The sequence below is a fragment of the Lodderomyces elongisporus genome, chromosome 6 (genome assembly GCF_030384665.1).
Source record: "Lodderomyces elongisporus chromosome 6, complete sequence".
Classification (NCBI taxonomy): domain Eukaryota; kingdom Fungi; phylum Ascomycota; class Pichiomycetes; order Serinales; family Debaryomycetaceae; genus Lodderomyces; species Lodderomyces elongisporus.
This window is the reverse complement of record NC_083678.1, coordinates 65,013-78,555: the sequence shown is the minus strand read 5'-3', so window position 1 is coordinate 78,555 and position 13,543 is coordinate 65,013. Positions and strand designations below refer to the sequence as shown.

Genomic DNA, 13,543 nt, shown 5'->3' with positions numbered 1-13,543 from the left:
TACAATTATATGTAGCCCCCTGAATTAGGCAGTAAAACATCTTTGGTTTTTTTATGTCCTCTTTTGATATTGCCCTCTCCACTGTGTGTGTGTGTGTGTGTGTCTCTCTCTCTCTCTCTCTTTCTCTTTCTCTCTCTCTTCGGTTATTGCAATCGGCTTCTTGTGCTTCTGTGTTTTCCTCTTCAACGCACAATCCCAACAGAATCCTCTTTCTTTCATTTTTTTTTTTTTTGTATCTTTTTTAAACTTAAACGGAGGAAAATCAAAACATTTCACAAAACAATTTTTTTTTTTTTGCCTAGATGGCACACTACAGTGCTACGGAATAATAGTACAATATACCCAATACCAGTACCAACAACACAACAATAACAAAGACAAAGACAAAGACAACAAATAATAGCAGCTCACCCACACCAATCATCTAGAGAAACTAAAGAATTCACTCAAAAGAGCACATAATCTCTATCTCTTCCTCTTGAAAAAACATCAACTTTATTTAATAGTAGGTGAAAGAATATAAACTATTCAAAGGCTATTCTCTCCTATATTTCACCACCCCCTCCCCCCCCCATCAATATCACATACCCATATACCCACACGCTGCCACAATATAATCTACTGATTTTTCTTTTCTTTTTTTTTTTTCCCAAAAACAAAATCAAAGTCTGCATAACCTAACATCAACTGCCCAATCATTGTAGTATATATACATATATATATATATATCTACACACAGACACATAATAATCCATACAAACATACATATACATATATATATACAGAGTCAAGCTTTAAAGTGATCCAGGTACTTCACGTCTCCAACTTTCGCGAAATCGACAACTTCCTTTATTAGTCCACAAGTCAATGGCAGTTATGACCACAACTGCAATCGACGAAGTCACAATTTTAACTCAGAGTCAGGTAGAGGATATTGATATTGCACAGCTGAAATCACTGCAGTGGAAATCACCGTCACCAGCACCATTAAGTTCAAATCAAAAATTGATGAATACATCTCAAAGTAGCCAAACTGCAGCACAGGCAGCAGGAATTAATTTAGCAAAAAGTAGATCATCATCGCAAAGCACCACAACTAACAAGAGGTATCTGCATACACCAGTACATGATCATATTATGCCACAATCCGCACAGAATAGTCCCAACCAACGGATCGATTTAAACTACAAACAACAATTTGAGGAACAAGTTGGGAATGAAAATGAACAAGAGCAAAAACAAGAACATCAAGAACATCAAGAACATCAAGAACATCAAGAACAACAAGAAAAGGAAAAGACAAGTGGAGACGGAAGTAGAGAAACATATGAAAGTATCGAACGACGATTTGCAGACACAATGAATCTAATCAACCGAGCTGATGCCGAAAATGCGGACTTGGACATAAACATTGATGTCGATAGCTCCGCAGATTTAGACCTTGCAAGAGTCAAGAGCCGGCTATACCAGCAAACCGTTGAGGAGCTAGAAAGTGAAAAAAATCATTTGCGAGAATTGATGAGTAAACAAGAAGCATTTTACGAACTGTACATTGTGGATCTACAACGTAAAGTGTCACAATTGGAGTCAGAACATGCTGAAGGTTCAGCTTCTGTCGCACTGCGCAAACTGAGTCCAGGCTTGGGCCTTATCACCTCCACGAGTAATGGTGTTAGTGGCACTATTTGTGGTGATGATGGTGGTGGTGGCTTGGGTGGTTTCGGTTTTGCCAGTAGTGGTGCAGGACATATAACACGACTGGATGAAAAGGGACTACTTGAACGTCATGAGAAACTAATGCGAGATTATAGAATGTTGGCAAACCAATTCGAAGTGGAAAAAAGCTCAAAACTTGTTTTAATGGATCAGATTGAGCTCTTGGCACATAAGAATGAAGATTTGATCAACCAATTCAGTCTAAGTGAAGATTCTATAGGAGGAGCAGGAGGAGCAGGAGGAGCAGGAATAGAGGGAAGAAATAGACAAAGTATAGCTAACACTAGCACTACTACCAATACTACTACTACTACTACCACCAATAACGACATTTTAGAAGAGTTTCATCATTCAACTGATTCCGTTATTAGAACGAGTGGGATAATCCAGCGTGCTCATCAAGTTAACAGTAACGAAGACGGGAGACTAGGTAACAGCGAAGGAGATGATAAATTGGCATATTATAGCCATGAAAGTTTTGATCAATTACCCCATGGAGATAGCTCACTGAATTCATTCAAGGTAAACACTAATTTCCAATTTCCACCCACATCATCAGCAATCCTTCCACCATCGCCCGACCCAGAGTCGAGAAATCTTAAACGACAATCCTTGCCTGCGAGCTATAACACAACTAATAACAGTAATAATAATAATAATAGTTTGAAACTAGAGAAATTGAATTCTGAAACGAATTCAAAGTTTGTGTTGTCGCCATTCAAATTGGCTCCGAGCAATGCTAAAACCAGTGCAACTGGTGGTGAATCTCCTGAGGCTGTGTTTGAAGATTTCAATTCAGTCAAGAGGTATTCTTCGTCGAAACCTACGCATGTGCGATATAACAGTCATGATATTTTGCCTATAAAAGTTGAATTTGAGGACCAAACAAGTACTAGAGTAGCTTCAATGCCTGAGAAAAGCAAAAGGCAGCTGCTGCTGGTGGTATTCAACAAGATTGATGAGTCTTTAGATGAGGATTACATCAAGTCGTATCACCGCAATGGAACATTGAATGCCTTAAATGGTTTTAGTGAAGAGGGAGAAGAAGCAGGTGAAGATGAAAGTTTGGATCATGGTAGAAGTAAACGGTTTTCATACGAAGAATTTGACCTGTCATCCAAACGATCTAGCTATTTGAACAATCTAAACAACTATAATAGTCAAACGCGACAAGAGATTACAAAGCTCAAGTTTGAATTGCAATCGTTAAAACTCCATAACGATAAATTGCTTTCATACATAGGTTTTGAATTGCAGAAGCAGAAGAAGAATTTGAGGAAATTGGCCAAGAAGCAAAGTGAAAACTCATTAAGACAGGCTAATATGTATGAATATTCCGATGCAAAATTGATCCAGGATTCGAGAGACTTGTTGATTAACAAGAAGCGTGTGCTAAGGTCTGTTTCTATCAATGCTGTGTATAATAATGATGGTAAGATAAATAATCAGGACCGTGCACACGTCAAGAAGCAACTAGGGATCAGCAAATTGGGTCTCATAGATGAAGGACGAGGAAGAGCAGGAACATCAACAGGTACTGATTACAACCTTGATAATATTCGAGACATTGATGGTGTTGACGATATTGATGGTGGTATTGACGACTTTGATGATGGTGATGATGATGGTGATGATTATGAGGAAGAGGAAGGTGATATAGATATAGATATGGATGATGTTGTTGGTGTTGATGGTCGTTTTGCAAATGACAAGTACATCAAGAAGTTTGCTTCACAAGTGTTTGCTCGATCGAAACTTTATTCTCTAAGTGAAGATGAAAATGACCTGGACTTTGATAACGATGATAATAACTCAAACTCTTCATGGCAACTACAAGCAGCGGACGATGATGAAGAACAAGAACAAGAACAAGAACAAAAGCAAGAGCAAGAGCAAAATGGGGATGGAGATGAAAATGTTGAGGCGGGCCAAAGGGGCCGCTCACTTGATAACTACGTCTCTTCCTCCTCCTCTTCTTCTTCTTCTGGTTCTACTTCATCGGAAGAAGAGTTGGGCATGCTTAATCAAATCAGACACTTGGTTCTTGGGAAAGAGACTAAAAGCAAATCTCGAGGAAAGGGCAAGAGTCGACAGAAGGAGGATTTGGTTGATGATAATTTGAAGTTTAAGTTTTTAACTATTGCATTGGGTATAATGATTATTGGGTTCAAATTAACGCCACATGGCCAGAATGCAAAATAAAATTTGATAGGATTGTAATATTATAATGTTTGGAGCAAATAAATGACAGAAATCTTTGAGAGAAGATTAGAGAATGGAGAAGACTAACGAGTGGAAAGAGGAACTAGTCAAGAGAGAAAGGAAAAAGGAAAAAGGAGAAAGGTGTTTTGTATAATTTTGTACTATTTTGTACTATTTTGTATAATCTTTTCCTCTTCTTCTTCTTCTTTTTGATATTCAATTTTGTTTTCTCTTTATTTTCGAAAATAGGCGAAAATCTGGTTAATTATAAGTTTTAGTTCCAGTTGAATGAAAAGAAAAGAGGTGGAAATTGAATATAATTAATAAATAAATTGATTCCTTTTGTATGTTTTCAAAAATTTGTATCCATGGATAAATAATGTTATAGACAAGAAACTAAAGAGTAGATGCTTTGTCTCGCTTTTTTGGTTTCACTTTTAGCTAGTGAAGTACTTTACAACCGAGGCTGCTTGTGGAAATAAATATTTTTTTTTCATCTTTTGTAATTTCAAAACATTTGGAGATGGTGCTTATGATTACTATTTCTTTTCGGGAAAAAGGCGAGGTATGATCAACACTGAAATGTGAAGTTCGTCTAGAGCAGAAGATTTAATCAAAGGAGAATTGAAGGAAGGAATTGAAGATATAAGTACAAAAGCGAAAGAAAGGTTTGTATGTTTCTACTAATATACGACAGGACTTGAACAATGAAAAGTATGGAGAAGCAAAAGTGTTACAACAACACTTACACAAATTAGTAATCAACCGTGTAAGGAGAAACGAAGTAAACGGGTTTCTTCCTCCTCCTCATCCTCTTCATCCTCCTCTACTAATATTGAAAGAACGGGATACTGTGTAAAGGGAACATATAAAATTTGGCTTGTATCACATAGTCAATAGTAGCCAGTAGGAAGACACCGGAAGAGAGTTCACGTAAAAAAAAAAAAATTAAAAAATTAAAATAAAAAAAAAATCATGCCACTTGAGGAATTAAATTTTTAAATTTATTTTTTTATTAATTTTTTTTTTCTTCTCCAAAATTTTAAATTCTCGCGGTGCAGAAATATTTCGCAGCCTGAGTTTTCTGGTTTTTAATCCATTATGGCCACATACAAAGAGAGGATCAAGGTGAATTCTATATAACCCCATCTAGACCTTTCATCTTGCCTTTTGCCTCTTGTAACTTTTATTACCTATCTTTATCGTATAAGAGAGCTATTCATTTATAATTACTTATACTCACAACTATATCTATATATATATATATACTTACCAGCTAGCCCTTTTTTTTTCCTTTATTGTCTACTGGAGTGTTTCACATATACAATTCAAACTTTGCAATCTTACGTTACACATCAGTTACACCTGATAGGCTGCAATATTTAAATCCCATAGTCGGACTTAATTTTTAATTGCACCAAGAAATCACACCTCTAAATAATTATCTTTATTGTTATGGCACTTCGAAATTACTTGTATGCCAAACACGATGCCAATTTGGCCATCAATACAAAGATTAATAAACTAATACCGAGCTCAGAGTACCCCACCATTGATTCCTCCACCTCCTTTGCCTCCACCTCCTCCTCCTCCTCCTCCGTGTCTTCTTCTGTTTCCTCGTCAACATCATCTTTAGAGGAAAATAACAACAGACAGCTGATAAAGCCACTATACCTACGAAGACACACACACAAAAGAAAGAGCATAATACAGTCACCACCACAACAACGACAACGACAACAACGACAACATCTGCACCATCTTTTAATTGAAATTGAAAAAATGACTGGTGATATTAGAGCCTTGGAAATACATAATGAAAACAAAGCTGGTGATAAAGAGCACTGTACTAAACTGTGCGATGACTGTCAATGCAAAACTAAACTGAGAAACGAGTCAATCTCTACAATGGATAGTCTGGAAAGCAGCACCAGTGATAAAGATGTCGAGCCAACTTTAAAAGTCGAAGTTGGCGATATCGAAATAATGAACAATGAAGTAAACGAAATTGATTTCACAAATAGAATATAGGATTTATCAAATGTGAGCTCAAATGAAATGATACCACAAATAAAGTCTGAATGAGTTTGGATTATTATGGCTAGATTTGAATTAAATTGAATTGAATTAAATTAAATATGAGGCAAGGAAGCTCATGTGGAAGAAACATCATAAGACAACGTATTTGTTGACACAAAGCTTGTCTATCCTTTTTTTTTTCCTTCTGTTTTGTAGTGTTTTGTTATGTTTTGTTTTTTTTATGTTATGTAATATTTTGTTTTTTGATTCAACTGGTGCGTGCATTTACGTGTTTAGATAATATTAAATTCATCTAAAGTCGCAGTGCTCCACTCGTATCGGCTCTTTGTTTCTCTGCTTCTTGTGTTGTAACCAATTTCTTCTCACGATAAAATGATTCTTTAAGCTGCTGGAAAATCTTGAATGTGTTTGGATACTGAGTCTGATTATCGTTTAAAAACTGTTCAACAGTAACAAAGATCAATTTCCCTTCATCTTCATCACCACCTGTGGAAAAGTTCAAAGACAACTGCTGTGGTGATTTCTGTGGTAAATGTTGTGATTTTTGCAGCAGTTGCTTCAATGTTGAAAGAGCCAGTTGTGTACAACTTTTTGATGTGATCAAGCTCATTCCATCTCGAATCTGTTGAGATGGTTGCTTTTTCTCTTGAAGAAGACTAGGTTTGGTTTGCATAATACCATTGACACCTTCATCCTGTGGTATTTTTTGCTGCTGCTGCTGCTGTTGTTGTTGTTGTTGTTGTTGTTGTTGTCGCTGTTGTCTTTCACCAGTAGAGTAGTTAGCAGCTAATGCTGGTGTCTGTTTAGTTGCAACAAGCTGTTCAATATTTGATTTATTACCAGATGTGTCTTTGAAATCATTCTTTTTTGAGAAACTTTGTATAGTTTGATTATCGCGTTGTCCAAGTTGGCTACCTGTATGTAATGGTTTATGAGATACAGAACCATATTGTATATGAAGCAGTTGTTGTTCATTTTTATGTTCTTGATCGTATTTGGAAGGTGCAAAATGAGATTTGTTGCTTGTGACCGGCATAAATGGGTTTGGAAGTGGAAGAATTGAGGTTACATTAAAAGGTTTCAGTGACTTTTCATGATTTGGGACCAGAATGTTTAGTGGCTGTTGCTGCTGCTGTTGTTGTTGTTGTTGGCTGTTTGTAAGCATTGTTGAAAAGTTTCGATCACCCACGCTGTTGTTAGTAACACTATTATCGGTGTTGGTGGTCTCATTCATTGCAATTTGTTTCGGCTTGTTATTCAGCAACGATGGACCTGTTTGAGACATGTATCCATCTCTAGCATTGGCATTTACAATTGTCAAACCAGTAGCCGAAAACTCCTTTGATCCCGTTGAATAGTTTCCTCCACCAAGACCCTCTCTTATTAACTGTTTCTGCTGCTCCTGTTTTTGCTCTTGTCCTTTCCCTTGTTGCTGCTGTTGTTTCAAAAACTTCTTCTTTTTAATCCCGTGTCTCTTTTTGAATTGACTCAACCAACCATGACTAAAGCTATGCATTCGTTTCGGATCATCCACGCCATATTGTTGTGCAAATACTGCCCAATGCTTACGCAATATCGGTTCGCTAATCAGTTCGTTTCTGGCTAATTTGTCTTGTACCAATTTATCCATGGCTTTGTTGATCTTTTCATATTTAAATGTAGCTTTTCTTCGGCTGTTTTGTAAAGCATTAAAGTCCGCAGCTTCATTATATCGTCGACGCAACTCCGTCTCATTTTTGAGCCATTCGCTTAGCGATGAAGTGGAAATGGAGAAATGATCCTTGAAATGATCAACCGTTTTGAGCTGCGGACTATCTGATTGATGAAAATAATCTAGCACTTTAATCTTTTGCGCAAGCGTCGCCCGCTGCTGCTTAGACATTTGTAGATATATTTGTCTTAAATCGAGAAGCAAGCTGGTGCAAAGTAAGGGCGAGGTAGAAACAACGTGAGTTTTGAACAATCGTCTGGGTTGTGGGGGACCTATGAGCTAATTTTTTAAAAAATTAATATATTATGCTTTTCATTTTAGCTAAACGCGACATTCCGGAGTGTGGCTTGACTTTATATTTTGTTTTTGTTTAGGCTTGGTGAACCATGGAGAAAAGGAATTAGGAGATGAAATTAGGGGAAATGAAATACAATCAATCGAGTCAGAACAGACCATAATAGCAAAAGAAAATATAACACCATAAAGTTGTGTTTAAACAAAAGTATCAGGAACACAATTGTTTACTTCCTTTTTGAAAAAAAAATTAAAAAAAAAAAAAAGGAAAAGAAAAAGAAAAGATGAAAAGAAAGAAAAAGAAAAGAAGTGGAGGAAGAATAAAAGAGAATATGAATGAAAGTTAAAATCATGAATAAAGTTTAGAGAAGACGGGAGTAAAGGGGAAAGGACATTAGGGGATCAGCGGATCAGGTGGGGGAAAATGTGATTGTGTAAAAGAAAAATAATTGGTTTATATTGACGTCAATTAACAATACATTGATTGAGCTATTTGAAAGCTTTTAGTGGGAACCGGCACCTCTACTGACCTTTTCCAAAACTGACTCGTAAGCAACTTCGGAAAAGTCAGTACCTTGAACATCGGCAGCAACACCGTTCAAGGCTCTTCTCAATGAATCCTTTGATGAAGCATAAACCATCTTGGCTCTGACTGGTGCGGTATCTGGAGACCATGTGAAAAAGACAATCTTGGATCTTTTACCTTCACCTCCACCAATTTCGTATTCAAAATCGTAAATGGCGTATTTACATTCGTTTTCTGGCAATTTCTCCAAGAATGCATCATAGTCGGTCTCTGTAGAAGTTTCATCAACAACGATCTCGGTTTTGGCGTCGTTCAATGTGTAAATGATGAACTTGTACTTTTTGCCTAGTTTCAAATCGTTGAATGCTGTTAACGATTCATCTGCAACTTGAACTCTAAAGAAGGGGGGAGGGAAAAAACTGTTAGTAAACTGATACTTTGAACATTAGAAACTTTGATAGTTTAAAGAATGAATTAATAATGGGAGAACCACGGTCGAAGTAGATGAAGGTAATAAGTGGTAGGATGGTAAAAAACAACAAATGGATTTGTAAGATAAAGAAAAATAAACAAAGAAAAAAGAAAAGAATAAAAAGAAAGGAAGAAAAAAATACCCAATAATAATAAGAATAGTAAATGTGTTGAACTAAGGGGCCCTTCTCCGTAATTTAGTGTGTGGCTATTGGTGAGGTTTCGACATACCCTGATCTTGACTTAATAGTTTTGCTGTTAGTATAATTTTCATCATTTATCAAATCGTCGAATGCTTATCCATATGCCACTCAGTATAGGTACTCAATCGACTCATATATGGTTTTTATATAGCTAGTACATACCATTATGAATTATGTTTTGTAATATATGATTGTCTGTGTGGATAGGTGGAAATAATAGTTAGATTGTTGGAACTCCTTTCAATTGAACTTTTGTCGGGAATTTAGAGATTTTGTTGACGTTCTCGTTTCCTCTCTCTGAGAGAGTGAGAGAGTGTGTGTGTGAAAGTTCAAATGTCAGTTTCACATTTCCAGTTGCAAAGGTTTTGACTTTTTTTATTTTTTTTTTATTTTTGTGTTGCTTCCCTTCTTCAAATCGTTTCCTCTCTTTCTTTCTTTCCCCCCACCTCCACCCCTTACTTCATTCGTTTTCTCACGCTCTGTTAAATCTCCAGTCATTTGAACTCAGCAAAGCTTACACATTTACTATTATAAAGCCACCAAACCAATTAAGAACCTTTTACCTATGAATATGATAAATAGATATATTCTCTTGTCTTATCTTCTCTTCTCTTCTATATCCTCTACTGTAGTTTGAAATCATAATCAACGTCTCTCTCTCATGCATTTCTTAATGACAAACACAATTATGGGAAAAAAAATACTAGACTTGAGGGATACCAGCAAAGTTTTAGATAAATTTGGTATAGCCTTATAGTTATACTCTACGAGTTCCCTTGCTAGAATTATGGCATATATTCACTTATACTCTTCAATTGTGGATGCAAAAGTTTGTATTTAAATGTCTAGTATAATGGTTTTCTGTTCACAATAGCTAATATAAATCTCTTTAACTCAATTTCTTACCAATTTTAGTGAAGAAAAAAAAAAATTGGAAAAATATTTCAAGTTATTTGAAAAAATAGATATTCAATGTGTGAAACTTGACATACACATATCTTACCAGTTTTCAAATAGCATGATTACCTCACAAACTGTTTGGTTAATTCAACATTAGGTAAAAGTTTACTAGCGAATAGTGTCCAAATACATTAATAGATTGTTAAAGTTTGGTCAGCTAAAACTATAATTTCTTCACTTTATATACTATCCAGTCTGAATGCGTCATAAACTCAAACTTGAAATGAGTTTAGATGATGTGGCTGAGTGGTTTAAAGCGTCGGGTGCAGGTTAACAATCAAAATTTGAAGCTTTTCCCGATGGGCATTGCCCGCGCAGGTTCGAACCCTGTCATCATCGATTTTTTTTTTTTTGTTCGTTTTCTCTCCGTCCACCTCTCTCTATCACTCGATGTATATATTAATTTATTCGTGGCGCTATTCACTCATCTTACGTCTGAATCGGCATCGAAACTCGCACGGAATTTTTCAACATTGATTCAAGACAGAAGACCAAATTACTACTCCGTGTTTTTTTATTCTGTTTTGTTTTATTTTGTTTTATTTTGTTTTATTTTGTTTGTTTTATTTCTTAATAATTTTTTTCCACATTTTTTCTTTTTAGGTTTGCCTCAAAAGACAATCTAAAGCTATTAAACTACTTCACGTTTGATTACTTTTCAGGTTTATTTCCTTCAGTTTTTTTTTTTTTTGGATATTCTACTCGTTTCCGATTGACAAACAACTCAAGTTTAAAATTTTTTAGCTTCAAAGTCTTCATCACCACTTGCATCGAGGTTGAATATTGAAAACTTTCGTTTTCATTTTTTATTTTAATTTATAAATTTTTTTTTTTCAGATGGAGGAAGAAAATCTATATGAAATACTCGAGATCGAGTCAAATGCAACCAGCAGCGAAATCAAAAGAGCTTATAGGAAGCTAGCACTCAAGTATCATCCTGATAAAGTTTCAGAAGATGAACGAGAATCATCAGAGATTCAATTCAAAAAAGTGTCATACGCATATGAAATACTCATAGATGAGGAAAAGCGATATAATTATGATCAATTCGGCTCAGCTGATCCTCAGGCGTCATATGCCTCGAATCCATTTGAACAATTTTATGGTGGCAATTTCAACGAGTTTGGTGGCAATGACTTCCATGACTTTTTTAATGGTGGTGGTGATTCAAGAAATGGTGGGAATAGAACACACAGACAGAGAACTGAAGATGCACATATCAAGGTGGAAGTGACATTAGAGGATCTATACCTCGGCAAGGTCATTAGAACAACTTCAACAAGAAACATTATTTGTACCCAATGTAAAGGAAGCGGGTTGAGATCCTCTAATGCAGTGAGCAAACAATGTGGTATCTGTCACGGAGAAGGACACACAAGAAAGATTAAGCGTGTTGCACCTGGCTTGGTGGCTCAGGAGTATGTTGACTGTACTACATGTAATGGAACAGGTAAAATATACAGAACAAGGGATAGATGTAAACTTTGCAGTGGTACAAGAATAATTGAGGAGACCAAGATTTTGGAATTTGAGATACAAAAAGGGTCGCCAAATGTTGGCCAGATAGTTAAAAAGGGAGAAAGTGACGAGTTTCCAGGAAAACAGGCTGGTGACATTATCCTTGACTATACTTGCAAAACTCATGAAAGGTTTGAACGTAAAGGTGATGACTTGTACTCAAGCTTTAAATTGCCACTCGCGGAAGCATTAACAGGTTTCACAAAACAAGTTACTGTGCATTTAGATGGACGAAGTATCCAGATCAACGTACCAGCCGGTAAAGTGACTAGACCAGGAAACTATATCAAATTGGCCGGAGAAGGTATGCCAAAAGCTTCAAAGTCGTGGTTCTCATCGAAGAAGAGTGGAGACCTTTATCTCAAGCCAGAAATTGAGTTCCCTCGTGACAACTGGTACTTGGAAAAGAATGACTTGCTCAAAATAAGAAACATTTTGCCCTCAAGTGCAGAAAAGTTGGATTTAGGCCCTGAGGCAAATATCGATTTATTTACCGATTTTACAACAATCAGCGAGGATGAGTTGCCTACATATGAGTCAGAGCAGGACAAATACGATAATCGATATCAAGATCAAGATCAAGATCCACAATGCACTCAGCAGTAGATGAGTGGTTGATTATATAAGGATAGGAAAAAGAAAAGGAAAATGCAAACAAACAAACAAACATACAAACATACCAATAGAGAAATAGATTCCGAAACGAAAAAAAAAGAAGTAAAAAAGCATGATTGTAGATAGAACTAGATTTAAATTACATGTACAACAATTGTATATTGTTCTCCTCTTTATTTTTTTTTAAATTTTGTAATATTTATTTTTATTCTGTTTTATTTTTTGTATTCTCTGTTGAATCCTCTTCAATTATAGTTAATCTAGCAAGTTACGCAAATCTTCATCATTCAATCCAATATCGTCCTCATAATCCACATCAATAGTGAGGTCACCAGAATCATACTTATCTTTGTACTCATCTTTGTAATCGCCTTCATTGACTATGTTTGGAGTAGAGAAAAATTGCAATTCCAGTTCATCAAATAAACTTGGATATATCTCTTCTCGTTCTTCTACCAGTCCCGGTCGTTGCTCTGGTATAGTCTCAATTGGATCTCTCCAATGAAGTTCAACCAATTCATCTATAATGTCATTTCTGCTCTTGTTGTTCAGTAGATCTCGTTTCATTGGATCCATATTATTAACATTTCTATCAATCACATGTCTAGCATGAAGCTTATCAGTTTGCAGCGAAAATACAAGTTGATGTCCTCTACCAACTGGCGGCTTCTCAGGTATTTCTAATTTCATCAATGAATCCGTAAAGTTTTCTTCTTTGGACCTTTTGGGTGAAGCCATGTTCAAGTGCTCGGGTAAAGCCTCTAATAGCACTCTTTTCTTTGATTTCTCCGTCAGAATAGGAACATGAGAATGTGCAAATGATGTTGCTGGTACACGAGTAGATGAAGTTGAAGGTATAGATGAGGTTGAAGCTGATGCTGAAGATGAAGATAAAGATACAGGTGCAGAAATAGCTACATCATCTTGTAACACGGAGACAGCTGGGATTCCCAAACTTGAATTGGACTTTGTTAATCTTGGTGGATTAAATTTAGTCGACGTTAGACTCGATTTCGAGCGATTGAGTGATATAGAATTTGTATTCTGGTCTTTCCCACCTAGTGGAACACGGGCAAATGTTTGAATAGGTCTCTTTTTGAAATCTTGCTTTAGCTTTGAATTCTGATTGAGCAGTTGTTGTTTGTGTTGTTTGTGTTGTTGCTGAGCATTTTTGTTAAACCCTTGTATGACATTGCGGTTTTCTGAATTGTCAAACACTCGATTGGACATAATGATAACAAGGAGTAAAGACTAAATCAAAAAAGAAAGGGAGATATATAGAAAGAA

The 13,543-nt window shown here is 36.1% G+C and overlaps 6 protein-coding genes and 1 non-coding gene across 7 annotated transcripts; 4 read left to right on the top strand and 3 right to left on the bottom strand. All coding sequences in view use genetic code 12, as the record gives it.

The window, feature by feature from the left end:
• Nucleotides 1-867: 867 nt before the first annotated feature.
• Nucleotides 868-3,918, top strand: PVL30_004534 (uncharacterized protein; the record flags this gene model as incomplete). The annotated part of the gene is made up of 1 exon (XM_001524622.2): nucleotides 868-3,918. One exon carries the CDS (start codon nucleotides 868-870, stop codon nucleotides 3,916-3,918), a length of 3,051 nt encoding a protein of 1,016 aa, XP_001524672.2.
• A 1,782-nt stretch (nucleotides 3,919-5,700) lies between these two features.
• Nucleotides 5,701-5,949, top strand: PVL30_004533 (uncharacterized protein; the record flags this gene model as incomplete). The annotated part of the gene is made up of 1 exon (XM_001524621.2): nucleotides 5,701-5,949. The coding sequence occupies one exon, from the start codon at nucleotides 5,701-5,703 to the stop codon at nucleotides 5,947-5,949; it is 249 nt and encodes an 82-aa protein (XP_001524671.2).
• A 301-nt stretch (nucleotides 5,950-6,250) lies between these two features.
• PVL30_004532 (uncharacterized protein) lies at nucleotides 6,251-7,840 on the bottom strand (the record flags this gene model as incomplete). Its single annotated transcript, XM_001524620.1, has 1 exon — nucleotides 6,251-7,840. One exon carries the CDS (start codon nucleotides 7,838-7,840, stop codon nucleotides 6,251-6,253), a length of 1,590 nt encoding a protein of 529 aa, XP_001524670.2.
• A 626-nt stretch (nucleotides 7,841-8,466) lies between these two features.
• Nucleotides 8,467-9,328, bottom strand: COF1 (cofilin; the record flags this gene model as incomplete). The annotated part of the gene is made up of 3 exons (XM_061119588.1): nucleotides 8,467-8,884; nucleotides 9,192-9,202; nucleotides 9,326-9,328. The coding sequence occupies 3 exons, from the start codon at nucleotides 9,326-9,328 to the stop codon at nucleotides 8,467-8,469; spliced, it is 432 nt and encodes a 143-aa protein (XP_060975571.1).
• Nucleotides 9,329-10,355: 1,027 nt separating this feature from the next.
• On the top strand, nucleotides 10,356-10,462 carry PVL30_004530. The gene has a single exon. It is a non-coding gene; the product is annotated as a tRNA-Leu (tRNA).
• A 498-nt stretch (nucleotides 10,463-10,960) lies between these two features.
• On the top strand, nucleotides 10,961-12,247 carry XDJ1 (DnaJ-like protein xdj1; the record flags this gene model as incomplete). The annotated part of the gene is made up of 1 exon (XM_001524619.1): nucleotides 10,961-12,247. One exon carries the CDS (start codon nucleotides 10,961-10,963, stop codon nucleotides 12,245-12,247), a length of 1,287 nt encoding a protein of 428 aa, XP_001524669.1.
• Nucleotides 12,248-12,511: 264 nt separating this feature from the next.
• On the bottom strand, nucleotides 12,512-13,486 carry PVL30_004528 (uncharacterized protein; the record flags this gene model as incomplete). Its single annotated transcript, XM_001524618.1, has 1 exon — nucleotides 12,512-13,486. The coding sequence occupies one exon, from the start codon at nucleotides 13,484-13,486 to the stop codon at nucleotides 12,512-12,514; it is 975 nt and encodes a 324-aa protein (XP_001524668.2).
• Nucleotides 13,487-13,543: the final 57 nt, after the last annotated feature.